This window comes from Populus euphratica, unplaced genomic scaffold (assembly GCF_000495115.2).
Source record: "Populus euphratica unplaced genomic scaffold, PopEup_1.0 scaffold92.1, whole genome shotgun sequence".
Classification (NCBI taxonomy): Eukaryota; Viridiplantae; Streptophyta; class Magnoliopsida; order Malpighiales; family Salicaceae; genus Populus; species Populus euphratica.
Window position 1 is genome coordinate 478,167 of NW_011499974.1, and position 19,744 is coordinate 497,910.

Genomic DNA, 19,744 nt, shown 5'->3' on the forward strand with positions numbered 1-19,744 from the left:
ATGATGTGGTGCATTGATGGGCGCCTTCAAAGGCCCTAGATCTAGCTCATCTAATGATGATGGTCATGTATCTCGTGGCTATCTAGGGAGGGAGATCAACAACGATAAAGCTTGATTTAGCCAAACAGTTTTGTGCCTTTTTCAAGTTAATTATGGTGGCGTTGGCGACGAGTACACCTTGGATTTTGATCGGTTTGAGGTGATGCTTCCTTTTGTGGTGGTGCCGTGGTGAATGGCGGTCGGATGATGAAAATAGTAGTTGGAATCATTGTCGATGGTTGATATGAGGTGGGCTTTGATGTGGCATTGTTTATTCTACATCAGTGAGCTTGCTTGGTTTGAACGGTTCATATCATTTCTGATTCTATTCAAGAATCCATCTCTATCTGATTTGAGATTGATCTAATGACTTTGATTTGTTGGGGGGTGTGTCATCAGTTACAAGAGAGCTTGGATGAAGCCTTCTCGATCCAACAACTTATACGTGTGCGAGTTTGATTCGATGGTTGTGTTCGGTTTGGTCTATGACCATGTGCGGATTAGCTTAGATAAAGCCATTTTGATCGAACAATTGAGATGTTTAGAAATTTGATCAAGCAACTGGGATTGGTCTGGGCTCCAGTGCGCTACGTGTGAGCTTATATTCAACAACTGAGATCTATATGGACAATTTGATTTGATGGTTGGGATTGATTTGAGAGAACAGAAATTTGTGCACGAGAGAGGATGGGATAATTGCAAAATGTTCAGCCCGCCAGCGCACCACCCATGAACGGGTTGGCTGCTGCTGCTGCTGCTGATGTTATTATTGTTATTATTATTATTTCTTTTAAAGCTGAAATAACTGTTAAAAAACCAGTCTTGACCGTGGGAAAATATTTTAACTATGAAATGACGGTTTTAACCATGAAAATCTTCAATGAGCTAGAATATAATTTGCACAACACACGTCACATTTTAAAAAATCACAAGTAATCAAACTTTTACTACTATAAAAAAGCATCAAGCTACGCGGGAGTCTCTCATAATTTTATATTTTTTAAGGCAACTAAAATATAAATGCATTTATTTTTTTTATTAAACACCACCTTAAGATTTTAAATTAATAATTAATTTACCGCACATGTAAGTTAAATACAAAAAAATATTATGAACTATTTTTATATTTAAAAAAAACTCAATTGTGTTCAACTTGAAAAAACTAAAAAAAAATATTTGGACAAATAATGTGTTGTTTGCATCAAGAGATAGCCAATCATTCTTTACATTTTCTTCAATAACTTTCAATCATTAAAAAAACTAGAAAAGAAAATTTAGTTTTTTTATTGCAGAAAAGAAAATAATAAAAAGATAAAAAAAAAGAGCATGAGGAAGAGATGACATTTTAATTTGATTAAGTTATTTTTGTGTCTTTGGAATTTTAGGTTTTTATTTTTAAAAAATTCAATTTAGTTTTTTTTTAATTTTTTTATTCAATTTGATTCTCAATTTTTTTCTATCAAAATCATTGATTTCTAGAAACAAACATTATTTAAAGTCCTCATATACTATTTTTTAATTAAAAAAATATAAAAATAATATTTTTAATTTTTTTTATTTTTAACATCAATACATTAAAATAATTTAAAAATATAAAAATAAATCTAAAAAAAATAAAATATCTTGATAAACATGGCAACGCCATAAAAACAACCCGTCCAAATGAAACTCCTAATTGGTTTATTTTTAAATCAAATTATAGAAAAGAAAATAGAAAAGGAAATTTAGTTTTTTTATTGTAGAGAAGAAAATAATAAAAAGATCAAAATAAAAAAAGAGAGTAGTGGGAATAGATGACACTTTAATTTGATTTTATTTTTAATTTATTTTTGTATCTTTGAAATTTTATGTTTTTATTTTTAAAAAATTCAATTTAGTTCTTATTTTATTGAATTTTTTTTATAGACTAATCTAATCTGTCTATATAATCAAAATCATAGACTTCTTGAAATGAACATCATTAGAAGTCCTCGTTATACTATTAGTGACAGATTTGAAAGAAGAAACCATGCATGATAATGATAATATTTAATATTGTAACAAAAATTATTAAAATGATATTTTTTTTATTTTTTAAAATTTATTTTTAATACTAGGATATTAAAATGATAAAAAAATATAATTTTTTTTTTTAATAAACATGGCATGCCACAAAAACAACCAGTACGAGTGAAAAATTCAAGGTCTTCAGTGACCAAAATTGAAGTGAAGGGGCTAAAATGACTAATCTTGAATTTATTTTACCTATTTTAGTTTTCCTTTAATTTCCTCCGTTTCTCAGCAGTCAGAAAATAATCCCAGTTCCCCGTATAAATAGCAAAGCGCAGCCCATCACCCCCACACACACACACCAACAAACCGCCACAGGAGCACAAGTCCAAGCCCCTGTTCTAAAGTTTTGACTGTCACATACTTGCGGGCCTTACCCTTTCTCTCTATCCGTACTTGCCACCGAGGGTTTTCCTTCCTCCCAATCTCCATGGAGACCTCTTCTTCTCATCCATCCGATTCCAGTCCAAAGGCTGCCGATGCTTCCAAGTTCCTCGCCAATCTTCCCTCCCGCGGCTTCTTGTCCTCCACCGTCTCCTCTTCCTCCTCCAATCCGGTCATTCTCTTCCCTTGATATATTTCTTCTTTACTTTTTTATTCACAGAGTTGTTTAATTATTTATTTTAGTTAAAACAGTGTGTCTTTGTCTAAATTGTAAGTGAGGAATTTACTGGCTACTAGTCCGTATTTATAGAATTATTCATATTTGTACAATGGGTAATTAACATTAGTGAGTTTTAAAGATTGTGATTAGTGACAATGAGGGAAAAAGGATGTTGAGTTTTTCGATTGCTGTTATAAGATTTTAATGGAGAGAATGTTGTTTATGTAATTTAAAGTTATTAGGGCTGGCTTGTTTTCTATTACTTTCTTATGTTTTGTCTTCGTTTACGGTGTCTTGGTTTTATGCTTTATGTTAATGTTTGTCTTCTTTCCTAGTTTGCTGAGAACTTGCTCGAATGATGGAAATTTTATGCAGGGTGGGATGCGGGTTTATATTTGCGAGCATGACACTTCACCCCCAGGTCTATTTATGTTTTTAGCTTTCTGGGTTTTCTGAACTTTAGTGTTTGATGCAATTCGTAGCCCTGAATTTATGCTATATCCAATGTTGTACTTGGAAAGAGCCAAGTTTTCGTTTAGGTTTTGTCATCAGTAAATGTAGCATGGCTGGGTTTTCATTCTTCTGATTCTAGTTCTGAGATATTGGTGTCATAGTCTCACATAACTGGTTAGATTTCTTGTTTTAGAGAAGCTGCTCCTGTGGTCTCCTAGTAAAGAGAAAGAGTACATTTTACTGTAGAATTGGATACTCATGTTGTCCTCAGGCTTCCATGTGGATAATTTTTCTAACTTGGCAGTCTAATCCTGGAGAGTCTTGGTATCTGCTAGTTTAGTTTTCATACATGGTAGATTTGTAGCAATGTGAGTTGGCCTTCCTGACTGAAATTCTAGGCATCATGAAACTCTTTACGAAGCCCAGCTTGCTACTCTGATGGTATATGTCAATGAAGAAAGAATAAGAAAACTTTTTTTTGTTAGCTTTTAAATCATTGGATTGCAGTTCCTAAAATTTGAAGGTACTTGTTATAGAAAATTTGTAACTGCATTCTCCTATGTTTGACTTTTCTCATTTTTTCTTCTGTTTTCTGTTCATTTTTTGTTTTTTTCTTTTTGGGGAAAAGAGCGGGGTAGGTCTTTGCCACATGCAACCTTTTACATTTTGCATTGGCTTATGTTCTTGATAAGAGTTGTTTCTGGCCTGGGGTAGGTATTTGAATTTTGAAACAGTGTCTTGAAATAGAAAAGTTAATCATGAAGTGAAATGAACTAATATCTCAAGCTGCCTTGGATTGAAAGATTTCAAAACCTTTGATACTTTTATAAGTTTCTTCTTTGGGGCCCTATGCTGGGCTACACACACCGAGGATACCCCTAAATTCCTGGTGGAGTTGGGCTCATTCTTAAGTCACTGGACTGAACTTTAATCGACTTTACAAGCTAAGTTAGATAGCAATCTGAAAGTTTATTAGATTTCACCAGTTCTTTTTATTAAATTAAACTTCAAATACTGGATTTTTTAAATGTACTCTGAGTTGATTATGATTTGCCGTTTTGTGAAGTATAAATGCATAAACAATATTCAAGACGCTGATCCTCTCTATTTATACTTTTATGGTGATTATCCATCATATTAATTTTTCTTTGTTGCTATAAACAGTGTAGGAATCATGTCCATATTATTTTGTTTCCGTGTGGCTTTTTCTATCATCTATATCATTTGATAAATTGAAGAAATGTGGGGGTTAATCTCATGCAATCAAACTCCTGGAATTTCTAAACAATGCAAGTGCATGATTGGATACTGGAAAAACTGACTTCCTCTCTCTTTATAATCAGAGGGCCAACAAATAAAGACCAACCAGACAAACATTCTGATAAGATCACTCCAGCTTAATAAACAGAAGGGTGATTCCAGTTCAAAGGATGTGAAGGGGGTAGCTGCAAATGAGGGTTCTAGAAAGAGGTATTGCTCCCATCATTACTGGAAAAGGATGCCTCAAATTCCTTGAAAAGATCTGCCTGTTTGTGTTTCCTATAAGCATTATATTATTGTGGTGCAACCATATTTTTTTGATTCGATTTAGAGAGGCTTTCATGCTTCAGTTCTGTCCCTGATGTTTAAAGTAATCAGCATGAGCATTTATTTTTATGCCTCTTCTTTGCTTTTTCGTCGGCTATTTTTCTTTCTGCTGTGACAATTCTATATTGGCAAACCCTTATGCATATTTAATTCAGTCTCCTGGATTCTTGCTGCCACCAATTCTCAGGGCCCCAGAAAAAGCTTTGAATTCCAGGGCTTCAGCAAAGAGAGGCAATAATCAGATTAGTTCTCGAGAAGGTGAGGCTGGTCTTTGTTTAGCAGCAGCATGTCTTAGATGTCAGCTATCTGTTATATTTATAGGACATGTTCGGTTCATATGCAAACTAATATTTAAGTGATGTTCTCTTCACTTGTATTTTGACTGAGCCTTGAAATGGCTTTGAGCATGCAGATGAATCTGATAGCCACACATCAGATAAGGACTATTACAGTTTGACAGTAGAGAGGCTCCGGGCTCTCCTGAAAGAGCGTGGTCTTTCACCCAAGGGAAGGAAGGCAAGTGTACAGCTTATGTTTTTCTGGTCTACGTCTTTGCTATCTAGTCACATGGATGTTGGTGATTAATATACAGAAAAGAATGGATAATTAATAATTACAGTAAATGTTTCCTCTCATTGGTAGTTCAAATGGATTAATGCTAATTTGTATTGCACCTTCAGTCCAAGCAGTACGTCTCCTCCCACTTCACAAGGTGGAGGCCTTAGGTACAAATCAAAGAAAAGTGAACCCTCTGCCTCTATGCGGTGGGAGGGATTAAGGGAGGAGAAGGTCCGCCTTCAACAAAACCAGCCAATGTACTTTAAAGGAAGAACTAGATATATTTTATCAGTTGGCATGCTGATGTGGCCTTCAGACTGGCATTTTCATATTGACTAGAAATGTTAGAATCATCTTTCTCATTTTGCATGTTCCTTAACTCATTTGTGGCATTGCTTGTGCAGGATGAGCTGGTTGCAAGGTTGAGAGGTGTGTAAAAATGTAAATGGTTGATTGTTCGGGTGCAGAGACGAGGCTAATCCCTTTATGTGCGCCATCCAAGATAAGGATAGTAGATTATATGTAACTTAGGAAATATCTAAAGTATGCAAGTTGTAACATAGGAGAGAAATAATAACTTGAGCACAAGAATGAGCAATTTGTATGGTTTTGTCTTTCAAGCGGGTTTGGTCTTTTGGTTCCAAGATACTTTCTATTGCGTGCTGCGACATGTGGTCGTATCATTAGAAACTTAAAGGGTATCCGCACAATTTTGGGCTGTCTCAATGTCTCTAGTTTGAATCAAAACTTTCTTTCAGATCCAGTTTTCTAGTCTCAACACTGAGCACTAATCTCATAGTGAATCATTTGGATTTTCGATGTTAGCTTATTCATGTAAAGTTACATCTTAAAACTCGAGCTTGTGATAAATATAGTGTAGAATACGGTTTTCCTAATGTCACATTCAAGCTTGCATCCTATTATTATATGCAAATCTCAAGTTTGCAACTGATTCTTCATGTCCAGGGAACTGATACTAGCTTTGCAGTTTCTTGAGATTGGAAATGTTCTTATTTTTGTTTTCGGGTGTCGCTTGAATGATCCTAGTTAGATTCATAAGATCAAAGCTGCGCACCATTTGACACTAGCATGCCGAAGTCTGACACTAGCTTTTTCTAGATAATGGAAACTGTTGGGATTTGTCCTGGATGCGGGAAGTCTTGCGAACCTGAACCAATGCCTGACAGAGCTCACGATATTTCTCAGCTAAAGATTTGGGTCTGCAATGAAACTTGTCTCCCTCTTAACACGTCCAATGCAATTCTCTTAAACGAAGAGGTGATTCCTTGCTGTGAGCTGACACAATAAGGTCTGAGCGATCAGTGAACTCTAAGGTCCAGTCTTTTCTTTTTTTTTTAGATTAATGTGGGTGTCCGGGCCAGCTTGCGCGCACCACGACTAATCCCACGGACCCTGAAGTTAACGACCATGTAAGCCTCCAGTGGCTATCATATAAGCAACCAAGGACTCGAATCTGAGACCACAGAGGGAGCAAACCCCTTAATTCCAAGTCCTTATCACTTGGCCACCACTTAGATGGTTTAAGGTCCAGTTTTCTTTCGCTGAATAATGGTAACTCTCTACAAGCATTGGAGCTGAGCAAGAAACAAATGGTTGACGTGAATGAAGGTGGTGCATTATTTATCTTTATTTGGAGCTGAGCAAGAAACAAATGGTTGACGTGAATGAAGGTGGTGCATTATTTATCTTTATTTTTATTTTTATCGAAACAAATGGTTGACGTGAATGAAGGTGGTGCTGGAGCTGAGCAAGAAACAAATGGTTGACGTGAACGAAGGTGGTGCATTATTTATCTTTATTTTTATTTTTATCGTTATCATTTCAATGATAATTTTAAAACTTGAGTTTTTTATAATGATATTTTAAAAATAAAATATTAAAAAAATATTATATTTGAAAATATGTTCTTTCTATACCTCGTATTTTAAAATTATAAAAATTAATTCTAAAATTATCCTAAATATAAATTTATTTTTATCTCTTCAACGAAAATATATTTCATAACAATGGACTACTTTAAGTCTAAGTAGTGAATGAGATCAATGAAAATTGATGTTTGACGAGTTTATTTGGTAGAATAGTAACTTTTCATATTAAAAATATATGTCAATAATTTTTTTATTTTTTAAAAATTATTTTTTATGTTAATACATCAAAATAATTTAAAAAAACTAAAAATATATTAATTTGATGTAAATAAAAAATAAAAAAAATTAATTTTTTTTAAAAACTTATAAAATACAAATACAAAAATTATTAACTCAAATCCATTCAAAGCTGCAACTGTACGGGGGCTATTAAAAAATATCTCTTTCCCGAGTGGATGAATTGATAGACTGAGCTTTCTTTAGAACGCATGATTATTATATATGCTACGAAAAGAATGATGTTATTCATTAATTTCCAACATTCAAAAGTGAATGCAAGGAACGAACAGCGTCGAAAGAGGCAGGGCATCGGCCATCATTTTCTTTACTTTTTATATGTCATCACATGAAACGGAAAGAGAAAGAGAAAGAGAGAGAGATGGATTCGATGGAAGATCGCGCCGAATTTTTCCAGCTTAAAAATTCTTCCGAGGGGTCCCACTTTAGGGCCGTATGGGTCGGTGCTTTGTCATGTCAGCTTCTCTTCGGCTCGGAGAAGGACTTTGTCAAGCGATCATTTCTTCCACGTGAGAAAAAACTAGCCCTTGACGGCGCCGTTTTCATGATGACCGCCGGATGATAATAAACTGCTACCATGCGCTGACAAGGACAGGTGGATAATTATGAATTGAGTTTGTGTATACATGGGAAATGATAAAACCAGAATAATTTAATAATTTTTTATGTATTACTTTTTTAATTTAGAGATTAAAGAACAAACATCCTTAATCACCTAATCAATTCCTTGAGTTTTGAAGTAAATTAATACTCATTAATCAATCAATAACACTAAAATTCAGACAGTGTGCTAAATTTATTACACGCTATATTAATCTCCGGGTAGATTAGAATATTTGCATTGATGTCGTGGAGTAAGCCAAACGACACGGGGGCTGTACCCTTTCCAAGGTCAGATAGTGCATGGACGACCCCGAATAAAAAGAAGAAAAAAGAAAAAAAGAGTGCGTGTCAACTCAACCTTCGTCCATGGATCCCATTTTAAGTGATTATAATTTATAAAATGAAAATATACTTCACTCCTCAAATATTTATGAAAAATAATTAAAAATATTTTTTTATTTTAAAGTTCCTTTTATTTTATCAAAACCCTCATTTATCATAAAACTACCTTATTATCTTTTAAGTTAGTCGACTCTGTTTATTTTTATATTTAAAAGTATTTTTAAAAAAAATTAATTTTTTTTAATTTTTATTTTAAATTAATAATTATTTTTTAATATTTTTTTATATATTTTAATAAAAAATACCTTAAAAAACAACTAAAATTACACCAATCCACTAAAAGTCATCTTAACTGAAAAGAACAGAGGAAGGCCCACCAAGGCTCAAATGGGGCAACAACTAGCAAGCAACAAGCAATCCGTATCTTAAATATCGGCGGAGGTGATAAGTTTTGATAGCAGCTAATAATTGAGGGTGTAGGATTGAATTGTGCCAGATTATAGGCCATAAAAGGGCTGTGCTTGAAGCAATTGCATGGTGTCGATGCAATATCTCTTCTGGAAACAAAAACGTGCTTCAGAACCTTCACATGCCTATTAAATATCGGCGCAAGAGCACAAGGCCAGTTGGGTTCAGAGGGAGACAACCCTTTGAAGTTTTCTCAACGTGAAATAATTTAATTACTCCTGAGTCCTGACAACGACGATTGAAAAGTAAACTTTGCAATGCAATTTCTAGTTGTACTCTCTCTCTCTCTCTATACACACACACACACACACACATTGATATATAAAACTAATGGAATATCTTTCCTTCAATTTTGAAACATGATTTAATAAATTGGAAGATGTATATGTTATGTGTTCCATTTATTTGTTCAAATAAGGAAATAATATGAATAATAAACGTAGCATATATAAATCAAACAAAAAGAAATTAAACATTTTCAATATTATGTGTTATTTTTTGGAACTTTTTAATTAAATTAAATGTGTTTTTTTTAAGAGAAGTACACACACCGAAACAGTGGATTAGGATGCAGTCTTCGGCTTGTTGGTTAAGGTTAGCGAGCTGATTTTTCATGCACAGAAATTGAAAGCATTCATCTTTGAATAAACACAGCCAAAAAAGAAAGAATCTTAGGTTATGATGCTACTGATATATTGTAACTAGAATTATTTCCAATCTTTTCTCCTTTTATTTTTTTTTAATTTATTACATTTTTTCCGGCCATTATCTGAATGATTATTTTATTAATAAATCAATCAATTATTATAAGAAAAAAGTGAATATATATAACTTACCCTCTCTGCTAAGTGTCTATTAACATGTATTAATTGAAATCAAAACCTTTTTAATTGAAATTAAGGAATCTAGGAATAATTTGGTGATTTTTTAAGAATTGACCCTCATATATATATAGATGATCTAGGGATTAAATCATGCTTTATGAAACTAGAAGGGCTACAATGTTATATCACTAACGAAATAGATACTAAAATATTATTGTTTATTTCAGCATAATCTTCTCGTGACAAAAAAAATAAAATAAAATGCTCAGATGAACAGTTCTTATATCCAGTCATCCACAAAACACAGGCTGGAGTTTTGCGATCAAAATAGGCTGGGATATTTTTACTTGTCACTTAGTGCTTCAATTCGAGAATATCGATCCTTGTGCCGTGGACAAGATTAGATTTAATTTGTTTTTCTTCTCAAGGACAGTGACGACTCGTGAGTTGTTGGAACCTAGATGTAAGCTTGGTGGACAAGAGAATAGGAGTTCGTTTAGATGTGTAGTAATTAAGGATTTTGACCACAGTCACCTATGTCTTTATTATAGTAATAAGCTAGATCGAGGCTGCCGGATTGGGTTTGCTAGCTAGTGTGCCTGGCTGAGGTCTCTCTTCACTACAGCCAAGGGCGGAGGTAGGAATTTTTCCTATCCTGGGTTATGATATAAGTATATATAAATTATTTTTTAAGGTTAATCGTTCCCTTGAATATATAAATTTGCTAGGTTAATAGTAAAGTTTTAATTCAAATACGTAATATAAAATATATAAAAAATAAAATTTAAAGTACATAAAATTCAAAATAAAAATAAATTATACCATCAAAGTTGTACCCTTCGATATTTTATAAAATATAATTCATTTATGATCGAATTCGAATTAATATCTTTAACAAGCTCTCGTTCAATGTAAATCATCAAAGAATCTGCTAAGAGCTCCTCTTTCATTTTATGGCGAAGCATAGTTTTAACATGTTCCACTATCTCATTACCGAATCTAGAATTTAATTTTTCCAACTGAAAATAAATTGTTGAGTTAAATATATCATAATGATAATGCTAGTAAATTGTCGCTAAACTTTATTATTGATATGAACGACCTGTATTTTTTTTAATATGAAGCATTCATATGTGGTATGTCAATTTTATATTTTGTGCAAGCAGATTGCACATTTCCAAGAAGAAGATCAAATCTAACATCTCTCAAAATTCGAAGTAATGCTTTAGTAGTTGATATAAGATCCATTGCATTTAAGATGTTAAGAGATTTTTGCTGCAAAACTTGACAAAATAAATCAGTAGTCCATATTATTTTATACATAAAATATAAGATGAATATAAATTCAAAAAATTTCATCACGATCAAACAACCACCAGCTTCTTCATGTATAGAGTTAGAAGATCTTTCTTGAACCATACTTACAAGCACAGTAATAGTTGCACTATAAATATCTATTAAGTTGCAAATAGAATCAAAATGAGAGCTCTAATGAGTAGTTCCACTTCAATATAAATTACCGATTTGATTAGCCACTCTACCAGTCTCACGTTCTCCGGTAGCTACCATATATGTAATTTCTATAGCCTAAGCATATTGTAACTCGGTATGATGTTTGGGAGAAACACTAATAAAATTGATAATGATTGTCAATTTTGAGAAAAATAACCTGGAATGATTAATTAATATAAGTGTGTATGCTCTACAAAACACAATTGATCACAATTATTATTATTTTAACCCAAATTGTTCATGTTTTGACACTCTTTAGTGATATATAGTTTATTTTTAGGTTTTAAAAATATTTTAAAAAAATAAATTTATTTTTTATTTTAAATTATTTTTTTTAGTGTTTTCAGATCGTTATAATGTGATGATATCAAAACTGATTTTTAAAAATAATAATAAAAATATTATTTTGATATATTTTCAAGTAAAAATTACTTTAAAAAATAATTACCGTCACAAACATAAACACCTCAAATAAAACATATTTTACAATTAATTACATACAAAAACATTTATTTTTCACGGGCTGCAATTATAATGCTGTGTCCTTACTTTTGTCTATACTCCTCTCCTATGTATAATTTTGTGTTTAGAAAGCCTCACAATTTATAAAGGTTCAATTGTTCAAATGTGTGCTTTTTTTTTTTATTATTAGACAAAACATTATTTGTTACCTAGGCTACAGCCCACCTGAGCCTTGTACAAGGCTCCGCCCTTGACTACAGCCATTTATAGAATTGTTTTCCTAATCTAATCAAGTGGTTGATTAACTAAGTGGGGTGTGTTAAGATTAATTTTCTTCGTTACATATGTGTTTAAAGCACAGGAACACAAGTTCAAAACCCTATAATTTTCTTTAAAAAAACAAAATTAAGACCAACGATATTGGGATAATTCCTCCCGAAACCCTAATTGGCAGATTCCCTCATTTTTAAAAGTGAGCATGCATGATGCTTCTAATCCACCGATCATTTTGAATTAGCTCAGTATTTCGGTGATCTAATAACAATTAGGCTAGACGAAATATCTACCTATGATCTATCTATATATATGAAAATAATTTTAGCATGTATATTACTCCATGTATATGAGAGGAGATTATGTCCTTGCCATTTAAATTAATTACTATATGGTAAAATTATTTTCATTTTATTGAAGGGTCTTGATATAAGAATCATCAAAGATGAGAAATAAATCTAGTTAGTTTCAATGTATATGCAAAGTGACCCTAGAAATGAAAGCTTATTAATTTAGCTATAGAATATATATGGTTAATTAGGCAATGAATTAAAACTTAGATTAAATCCCAATATTTTTTGGTTGAAATCGGGGCTTCACGATCCAGAAAACCAAATCAAACAAGGAAAATCTACCAATAAACACATGAAAGAGTACAAACACATGGGAGGATCCCTGAAGATACAGTGATCTCTATGAAGTTGACTTTTAGTTAATTTAGCATTAGCTAACCAATACATTAAATTGGACTTTTTTTATGCTCATGATCAAATTGGATTTGAAGGCATGATTTCTTTCCTTTTCTCCCTTTTCTCTCTAAAGATATCAACGGCTCTCTCTCTCTGTCTTTCGGTATCAAACACATGCCAATAAATTGTATCAACTCACAACACTGTGTTTGTGTATGTGTATATATAGCCCTTCTTCCCCATATCCTTGGATCAATCCTACAATAAGCTACTCTACTACAAAAAACAAGCAAAACTGTCTCGATAATCCTCACCAAAAATCAAGGAGAAAAACTGTCCAAAAGAGCTAGCCATGTTCATCTTTCTCATTATCTTTTGCAATCTAGGGTTTTACCTTGTCTCTTTCTTCTTCTCAGTCCTTCAAGAATCCTATGCCTCTCGAACAAAACCACCCACCACTCATGGCCCTCCTTCTTATCCAATTATAGGCTGCCTAATCTCTTTCTACAAGAATCGCCGCTGCCTTTTAGACTGGTACACCAATCTTTTGTCGGTGTCACCAACACAAACCATTGTGGTGCAGCGGTTAGGTGCCCGCCGCATTATTGTCACGGCCAATCCTGAAAATGTTGAGTACGTCCTCAAGACCAACTTCATTAACTTCCCTAAAGGAAAACCCTTTACTGAAATCCTTGGGGACCTTCTAGGGTGCGGCATATTCAATGCTGATGGTGAATTATGGAGCACCCAACGTAAGTTGGCTAGCCATGAGTTCAGCACCAAGTCTTTGAGAGAATTCGTTGTTATGACACTACAAGAAGAGGTGCAAAATCGTCTAATACCGTTGTTAGAAGAGGCCGTGGAAGCTAAGAGTGTATTGGATTTGCAAGATTTGTTGAGGAGATTTTCATTTGATATTGTTTGTCGAGTTTCTCTGGGGACTGATCCTTCTTCCTTGGATCTTTCACGGCCCATGCCGCCGCTTGTTAAAGCATTTGATGCTGCTTCAGAAATAAGCGCTATGCGTGGAATGGCGCCAGTTTATGCTGTATGGAAGGCCAAGAAGCTCTTCAATTTAGGGGCTGAGAAAAAACTGAAAGAAGCAATCAAGCTTGTTCATGATTCAGTCTCAGAAATTGTTACGACCAAGAAGAGGGTTCTAGAAAATGACAGAGAAGGAAAATTGGAAAGTGATCTTCTGTCAAGATTATTACTAGCAGGGCACGGCGAGGAAGTTGTAAGAGATATGGTGGTAAGCTTCATCATGGCAGGGAGAGATACAACATCAGCAGCAATGACTTGGCTATTTTGGTTGCTTTCAAAGCATCGAAACTCCGAGGAAATGATCGTGAAAGAAGTAAAATCATTGCTTGACGATGGTGGAAAGGCAATTGATTATGAAGTTCTGAAAGGCATGAATTTCTTGAAGGCTAGTTTATGTGAGTCCATGAGGCTGTACCCTCCAGTTCCATGGGACTCAAAGCATGCTATTATTGATGATGTCTTGCCGGACGGAACTTCTGTCAGAAAGGGAGATAGAGTGACCTATTTTCCCTACGGAATGGGCAGAATGGAAAAATTGTGGGGTAAGGACCGGTTTGAATTTAGACCAGACCGGTGGTTTCAAGAAATCGGTAATGATCAGACATTGAAATCGGTGAGTCCATATACGTTTCCTGTCTTTCAAGCCGGTCCAAGGGTGTGCCTAGGCAAGGAGATGGCTATGATACAGATGAAATATGTGATGGCTGCCGTATTGAGGCGGTTCGAGATCATACCGGTTTTTGATAACGAACCGGTTTTTGCTCCTCTATTGACAGCTCATATGGTTGGTGGGTTGAAGGTTATGGTCAGGAGAAGGAATGGTAATGGTGATATTTGAAATAAAATATAGGATAGCATGTTGCATTTGTAATTAATTCGTGGCCTTGTACTTTGCTCTTATTTGTGTTAAGAATTGCATCCTTGTTGAAAAGATTTTATTATATATATGTGATTTGCTCTGATGAAGATATAAGCTAAGTTTGTTATTTGTAATTATTTTTTATTTGTAGGAAATTCTGGATTATCTTTTAGGGTATGTTTGTTTGCTGGAAAGTAGTTTTTTTTTAAAAAAATAAACTTTTAAAAAATAAATTATTTTTTAATATTTGACAGTATAATAAAAAATAAGTTAGAAAATACTTTCTAATATTTGGTTATATTATGAAAAATGAGTTAGAAAATAACTTATTAATATTTTATTTTTCTTAAATTTATTAAAATAATGAGGAACAAATCTTATAAATTAAAAAGTTGAATAATAATAAAATTAAAAAAATATAATTTCATAAATTATCTCAAATAAAATAAATAATAATCAAAATAATAGAGATAAAATCTAAAAAATAAAAAAATAAAAGATGAAGAAATTAAAATAATAATAATAAACATTTCATAAATTATTTCAAATAAAATAAGTAACAATAAAAAGAATGAGAACCAAATTTGATATACAAAAAATTTCAATAAAAAAAATGATAAGGAAAAATCAAAAGTTTAAGGACTAAATTTGATATAATTAGCAAATAATATGACATTTCTAAATTTTTCATAACTTCCGAAAAGTGTTTCTGCGAAACAAACATAGCCTTAATCTCAATATTTGTTTCTATAGAGAATAATTTTAGTTTAATAGTTTAAACGATTAAATGAGATCTCAGAATATGATTTATATTATTTTCTAATATACCCCTTTAAGTAAAAGATCTCAAGATATAATTTATATTATTTTCTAACGTACCTTATTAACTAAAAGCTCTCCTACACTATCTTGTACTTAATTTTTATCAAATAGATATGGATGATGATATTCAAACTTATGACTGCTTAGTCATCAAGGTTCTGATATTATGTCAAAGAACCATTTCAACCTAATAGTTTAAACTGTTTGGTGAGATCTCAAAATATAACTTATATTATTTTCTAATAATTTTTACTCACTCCTCTATTGTGTATATTAGACATAAGTAAAACACACCACACGCGCGCACACACATATATATATAATTCAAAATTTCATCAAATTAATATTGAAGTGTTGTAATATATTAATTAAAAAAGTTATTACTGTCCTCTCAAAATGTTAAATGTTTTTTTACTTGGAATAATTTTGATGATTGTAAATTATAATAAGAAGATAAATATATAAAATCCATTCAATTTACAGAAAATTTTAATAAAAATAAAAATATAATTTATTCATTTTTTAAAGTAGTTTTAACCAGTATCCTTAAAATGTTTTTTGCAATATTGCTTCCTTTTCTTTTAGGTTTCATTTTCACAATTAGTATATATAAACATGATTTTGTTTCAATTAAATATTTACATAAATATAGTACAAACTAAAGAACATCATGAATTAGGAATAAATAAAATGATTAAAAGAGGGAAATTACACCCTCTCTCTCCTTAAAAAAAAATTATTCTTTATGTGAAAAGGAAGATCCCAATTAAAAATTAATTTTATACGAATAATTAGTAGAAATGATAGTGGTCTTTATCTCAAAAAAGAAGAGAACATAAGTTCAATTATCTAAAAATATATTTATTAAGGGGGCATGACCTTTATGTTGTCGACTCGAAAGGCGAATGGTCTTAGGCCCAGTAGGCTTGGAGATACCCTTGGTTAAATAAAAAAAATTAATGTAAAATGATATATGATAAATAAAAGAAGCTTGTAATAAAGTATATTATAAATGTGTTGAAAGAGCTTTTGTGTTAAAAGACTATAGGTGAGGGGAAAAAATGCAAATTAGACAATAAACACTACTTTAAGTTTCTTTTCAAATAAATTATATTACTCGTTTTCATTCTCTAGTACTTATATTATATTAGTAAATTGAAATATCTTAATTAATTTTATAAATAAATAAATCAGATATTAATAAATTTTAATTTTCTGAATAAACCTTATCCTTATGATTTGCAATTTTTTAAATAATAAGTATATTATAGTATTATATTTTTTCCGTTGCAATTAAGAATTATCTATAAAACTACCAAAAGAATAGTTTCTTAATCATAGCTTATCTAATTAAACTTGATATAAAAAATAATTATTTTAATTCTAAGATAAAAAATACTATAAATAAAAAATGTAAAATAAAGTATTATAAATTATTACAAACTACATAAAAAAAATTATTATAATTTTGTGCTTTTGTTGTTCATTTTTTTAAGGCTAAACTATGAAAAAATATTATTTATATTTTTTTAACTATAATGACGAAAATTTTTCACATTTCTATATCTTATTTAAATTTTACATTTTTTTATTGTAATGACTAGCTACTATAATTCACATGGATTGTTCACTATCAAAAACTTCTCAAATATAAATGAAACTACGGACATAACAAAACTCATTGGTAATTTATAGTGATATTTATCAAAAAAATATTTTCTTGTAATATTCCTTAGTATATATTAATAATTTTTTTTATTAATATATATTGAGAAAATTACTATTAGAATAAAAGAATGAAATGAAAAGAAAAAAATGATATATCATTGTTATAAATGATTTTACCAGTAAGATAAACTCGTCACTAATATTTATTTGTGAATCCATATGTAATATTTAAATTATAACTTGATATACAACCCCTCTCTTCCCCTCCCTTATTTCTTCTTCTTCTTCTTTTTTTTATTATGGAAAAAACAGCATACAACACTTCTATATTTTGTCACAAATCAAACTTTTATCAGTACAAATACAACCATATAAACTCTTAATCTATCAGTATCCATGTTCTCATTATTATTTTTTTAAGATTAGTCATGTCAAGCAAAACTACTCATTTATTGTTGTAGCTCATTTTTAAAATGTTAATTTTTTAGTATTCTCATATAGTATATGTAGTTTGTTTGCGTTTTAATTTTTTTATATATATAGTTTTTATCATAGAAATTTATTGTATAGATATATGATTTATACATGTTAGGGTTTGTTTAAAATTTTAAAAAATTGTGTTTGTTCATAATTTGATGAAATTGAGTTTGATTTTAGAACTTAGGTGTTTTGTAATGAAATAAATAATAATTTATTTAAAGAATATATTTTATGTTTTATCAATTTTATTGTTAAGTTGAAAATTTTAGTAAATGTGAAGAAATTTGAATTTTTGTAGAAAATCTACAATTACATGCATACTGATAATTTTTAAATTTATAATGAATATTTGGTTTTTCATTTTAGTTTTATTTCTTTTCATTTTTTTATATTTAATTTAATTTAAAAATATTAAACAAATTATTGAAAAAATGACCGATGAAATAAATCCATCGAAAAGTTTCAAACAAAAAACTTACATGAAATGCCATTGACCATTATAGATGGAATCACCGCCACATTAAATTCTCAAAGAGTTCTAAAGAGTTGAAAAAAATTAAAAAAAATATCATTAACAATATATAAATCACTGATGAGTCATGTTTTTTTAGTAATATTAATTTAATCATCAATGGAAATGCTGATAAAAATACCAATAAAATAATATAAATAATTTTTTTTATTAATATTTTTTTATTTATAAATTTATTAATAATTATATTACCAACAAAAGATGTAGGTAATAAAAATCCTTGAAAATAAATTCTCGACAAAGAAGAACCATAAAAAATTCCATAAATAAATGTTTTCTCGACAAATATAGTATCTAAATACTAACAGAATAATTCGTCCATAGTATGCAAAATTTCATCAGTGGTTTTATAGACACTCCATGCGTTTTTTTTTTTTTTAACCAACAGATTTTGCTATCGGTCTCTCTCTCCCTCCCCCTCCCCCTCTCCTGAATACTAATAAAAGAAACTATTTCATGATATATATATATATATATATATATAGTAAAATATTTATTTTTTAACACAATACCAATAAATAATGACATCATGAGATTGCAAAATAAATGGATTCATTTTAAGCCATGTAATTGTTCTTTTTAACCAACCATGGAGATCTATTTTAATTTAAATTTATTAATCCAATTAACTATTAATCATGTTGGACAAAAAAATATTATTAAGGTTGAAATAGATATCCACAAGAGAAAAGAAAAGCCGTCTTCAATCTCGTACGTGGTTGTGGCACGATAAACCATTGTGACCAAACAAGGCAAATTTGCCTTGAGAAACACATAAAAAGAGAGAAGCAGGCAAAAAGAGATCAGGCTGGACCAGTACGTAATAAAACTGAAGCTCGAAAACCCTAGCTAGCATGGAAGCTCCTTTTGAGCAAGCATGAAGCAATAGAAAAGAAAGCTCGCACGCCCATATGGGATCTATGGATGAAGAGGCAGGGCTCCAACATGCATGCATGATGGGCAGACATCATGGCTACATGAACTGTACCTCCATAGGGGCAATATATATGCAGAGCATGTGCATGTTAAATGATGATCCTGTAGTTTCAAGCTGCCTTGTCATCATGTAACATGGCAGTTTCCACCTACGAGAGAGATACCCATGTGAGAATTTCATGGATCGCCGGCGGTCACAGACAGAGAATATATCAATATAATTCTAATACATTCCTCTGTGATTTTTATATTTCTCTTTGTATTTTTAGGTTTTCGAACATCCTCCACCTGATCGGAAGTTGGCCACACAGGGACTGTAAGAAAAACAAAAGTTATACTGTTTCGTGCTCTGTAAAGGTCCTGCCTTAACAAATTGGTTAATAAAAACTATCTTTATGCCTACACTTATCTAAAGAGACAGGAATTTGTCGGGTTTTTAATAATATTATTTTTATATCCAGACCCGAATATATTATTTAATGGGGTGGAAATTTAAAAACATTGATAATGACATTTCATTAATTTATAAGACCCCTCCACTTCAGCTGATATTTAAATACATTTATTTCATTGTTGGCATGGTTTCGTTATAAATTGATGGAATGCGTCAGTCAAAGTTGCATTTCATTGCTGCCTGAAGACAGTGAGTACGGACAAAATAAAGTGATGATTTTTGTTTTGTTTTTTAATGGTATATAAAACATAACAAAATATAAAAAAAAATATTTCTCTTAATATATACCACTATAAAATT

General features: G+C 31.2%; 2 protein-coding genes across 2 annotated transcripts; both read left to right on the forward strand.

Moving 5' to 3' along the window:
- Window positions 1–2,359: 2,359 nt before the first annotated feature.
- On the forward strand, window positions 2,360–6,053 carry LOC105139431 (uncharacterized). Its single transcript, XM_011045856.1, has 6 exons — window positions 2,360–2,644; window positions 3,068–3,113; window positions 4,489–4,615; window positions 4,920–4,990; window positions 5,145–5,248; window positions 5,695–6,053. Exons 1-6 carry the CDS (start codon window positions 2,519–2,521, stop codon window positions 5,725–5,727), a joined length of 507 nt encoding a protein of 168 aa, XP_011044158.1. The 5' UTR covers window positions 2,360–2,518; the 3' UTR covers window positions 5,728–6,053.
- A 6,757-nt stretch (window positions 6,054–12,810) lies between these two features.
- Window positions 12,811–14,629, forward strand: LOC105139432 (cytochrome P450 94B3-like). Its single transcript, XM_011045857.1, has one exon. The coding sequence runs from the start codon at window positions 13,002–13,004 to the stop codon at window positions 14,529–14,531; it is 1,530 nt and encodes a 509-aa protein (XP_011044159.1). The 5' UTR covers window positions 12,811–13,001; the 3' UTR covers window positions 14,532–14,629.
- The last annotated feature ends 5,115 nt before the right edge of the window (window positions 14,630–19,744 follow it).

What these genes read in the sequence shown, in the direction of transcription:
- LOC105139431 (XM_011045856.1), top strand. Translation starts at nt 2,519, where the DNA reads ATGGAGACCTCTTCTTCTCATCCATCCGATTCCAGTCCAAAGGCTGCC. An exon ending in CCTCTTCCTCCTCCAATCCG is followed by an intron (nt 2,645 to 3,067) that starts GTCATTCTCTTC and finishes AATTTTATGCAG; the next exon opens with GGTGGGATGCGGGTTTATAT. An exon ending in GCATGACACTTCACCCCCAG is followed by an intron (nt 3,114 to 4,488) that starts GTCTATTTATGT and finishes CTTTATAATCAG; the next exon opens with AGGGCCAACAAATAAAGACC.
- LOC105139432 (XM_011045857.1), top strand. Translation starts at nt 13,002, where the DNA reads ATGTTCATCTTTCTCATTATCTTTTGCAATCTAGGGTTTTACCTTGTC.